At 39.2% G+C, this 2665-nt stretch overlaps 1 protein-coding gene across 1 annotated transcript; it reads right to left on the bottom strand.

Moving 5' to 3' along the window:
* Window positions 1-1365: 1365 nt before the first annotated feature.
* On the bottom strand, window positions 1366-1842 carry LOC145679060 (protein GVQW3-like). Its single transcript, XM_081749657.1, has one exon. It carries the CDS (start codon window positions 1840-1842, stop codon window positions 1366-1368), a length of 477 nt encoding a protein of 158 aa, XP_081605783.1.
* Between the last annotated feature and the right edge of the window lie 823 nt (window positions 1843-2665).

Here is a 2665-nt window from a genome sequence, read left to right as displayed (position 1 = left end):
GGTATCTCCCCCTTCCCTTCCCCCAAGTTGCGGAGCTGAATTTGGATTTAAACCGCATAGGAAGTGTCACTATTCGTCTCACCGACCCCGAAAACTATGGATTCGACACCAATATCGGTCATTTTCGATCATTTTTATATACATCCCCCTCCCCCTTTAAAGTGAAATGATGAAAAACATCCCAGGCCCGAACCTCATCTATATCGAAAATTTGATAGAGATCGGTCAGGTGGTTCAAGAGTTATTAAGTCATAAACATAGTCACTTTCATTTATATGTAGATTCTGTTGTATAGAACGCCTGGTCGTATGCAACCAATCATACTACTGTAAGAGTTTGGACTATATAAGCAGTAGGTGACCGATATTATTTGGAATTAATTTATTTTACAGTAAAATTGTAAGTTAGAGCAGTGGTACGCGAGTCAATGATGGGTGATATGTACGACTTATGGTACTATGCTAGTGGAAAAGCTTTAGAACTAGTAAGCTAGAACAAAAAGTAGTTGAAAATTTTGTGTTGTCATCGGGACTAGGTATCTGTGCAATATTTTAGGCTCCTAGTTAGTATGAAAGTGCTTGAAATGTATGTTTCAGGATTTGCTTCTAACAAACAGAAAAGTAGGCTACTAATAACATTGTAATGAAGAGAATACTTCTAGAACATTGAGAATAAATTGTACGAGGGGGATCAAAAAGTATTGCTTCCTGTATCACAAAATATGTATTAATGAACATAGAACAAGACAAGCTATTGCAGAGCATAGCCTGAACTGTCCTCTACAGAATCCTACCCTTCAACATAGTCTCCATGAATTTGAACACATTTACGCCATCTTTGAATCCAGGCGTCAAAACCTTTTTGGAAAAATTCAGGAAGTTGCTTTTTGACCCATGATTTTACAGCTGTTTTAACTTTATCCAAATCATTGAATCGGCAACACGTAGGTGCTCTTTTAGAGGGCCAAACAGATAAAAGTCAGAAGGGGCCAAATCAGGGCTGTAGGGTGGGTGAGGCACAACTGATCAACCCATTTTCGCAATCGCCTGAGTTGTGAAAAATGACGTGTGTGGGCGTGCATTATCGTGATGGAGTTTGATGGAATGAATGTCTTTCAGTTGTGGTCTCTTCTTTCGTAGCGCTTCCTTAAATTTCCGAAGTGTGTTTACGTAGGTTTCGCTGTCAATTGTGGCACGATCTTGCAGGAAATCTACAAGAATAACACCCTGTGTATCCCAAAAGACTGTTGCCATAATCTTCTGGGTTGATCTGAAAGACTTGAATTTGTTGGGACGGGGAGAATCGCTGTGGCACCATTCCTTGGATTGAACTTTGCTCTCAGGGTCATACAGGTATGTCCACGTCTCATCTCCAGTGACCACATTTTTTGAAGAAGTCTTGATTTCCAACTGCAAATGCGTCCAAGAGCTCTTGACAAATGTCCACTCGCCTCCTCCAATTATCAACAGTCAATTGCTTACGTACCCACTTAGCACACATTTTGTGATATCCCAAGTCAGCAATTATTCCTTGGGCAGAGCCATACGAGATGTTCAAAACATCAACAACACTCTGAACTGTAATGCACCTGTATCCTCGAATCAATTCCTCAGCACGTTCTCGATTTGCATCTGTGATCGATGTTGTCGGCCGGCCGCTTCTTGGTTTATCAGCGATTTCTGTTTCTCTGTTACTAAATTTCTTCACCCAACGCCGTACATTGTTAATGTCCATTACCGCATCCCCATAAACATTCTTCAACCGCATATGGATTTCCTTAGGTGCACAACCTTCTTTCGCCAAAAATTCGATGACGACCCTTTCTTTTAGCTTCAGATCCATGGTTCTAATAATACAATCTGAAAAAGGAAAGACTACATTAGTGGAGGAAGGCTAACTCTATAACGTCATGCATAGATAAGTCAGTAGCTGTAATAGAAAAAAAAATATAATGAGGGAGGCATTACTTTTTGATCCTTCCTCGTATATCGTGAAATGTAAATTGGTATGGTGGAAAGAAAAAGAGGAAAGAGATGGAAGGATGAGTATTAATTAACGATATCAAAATAAATCGGTGCTATATCAAGTTTACACGATTAGCTGAGGACCTCATGGAAATCCTCATTTTAGACAAGTAACTTGTTATAGTATAGAATACTTACGATGATTTTGATGATTAAAAAAATATTTGTGTTTGTGTAATAATAAAATAATCTTATAATTACCGTATGCTGCTTGTACGATGGTAAGCGTACAACTCCCATGTTGATAATTCAATTATATAGGCAGCTCTCCCGTCTGGTGTAGTGAGTCCCGGGTTGGATTTCCGGTATGAGAGCACACAAAATTAATCTTCCGTCTCCTTTAGCCCAAAGGGCATAACCGTGGCATGTTAAACTGAAATAAATTGTATAATCAAATAGGTACCAGAAATCAAATGATAATAGAATAATAATAACTAACTCTATGGCTTATGGAACCCGGAGGTTTAATGCCGCGTTCACAAAAGCTCTCCATTGATTTCTGTCCTTGGCCAATTGCATTCAGTTCCTATTCTGTATTCCTATTTCTGCGAGGTCCACCTTAATATTGTCTTCTCATCTGCGCCTAGGTCTTCCGAATAGTTGTTTTCTGATTGGTCTTCCATTTAAAACTTTCAAAGCGT

This window comes from Thermobia domestica, chromosome 2 (assembly GCF_964235325.1).
Source record: "Thermobia domestica chromosome 2, izTheDome1.hap1.1, whole genome shotgun sequence".
NCBI classification, from domain to species: domain Eukaryota; kingdom Metazoa; phylum Arthropoda; class Insecta; order Zygentoma; family Lepismatidae; genus Thermobia; species Thermobia domestica.
Note: the sequence above shows the minus strand (reverse complement) of the source record. Positions and strands in the feature narration are given on the sequence as shown.

Excerpts from the sequence above, each read along its gene's own strand:
- LOC145679060 (XM_081749657.1), bottom strand. The coding sequence starts at position 1,842 with ATGGATCTGAAGCTAAAAGAAAGGGTCGTCATCGAATTTTTGGCGAAA.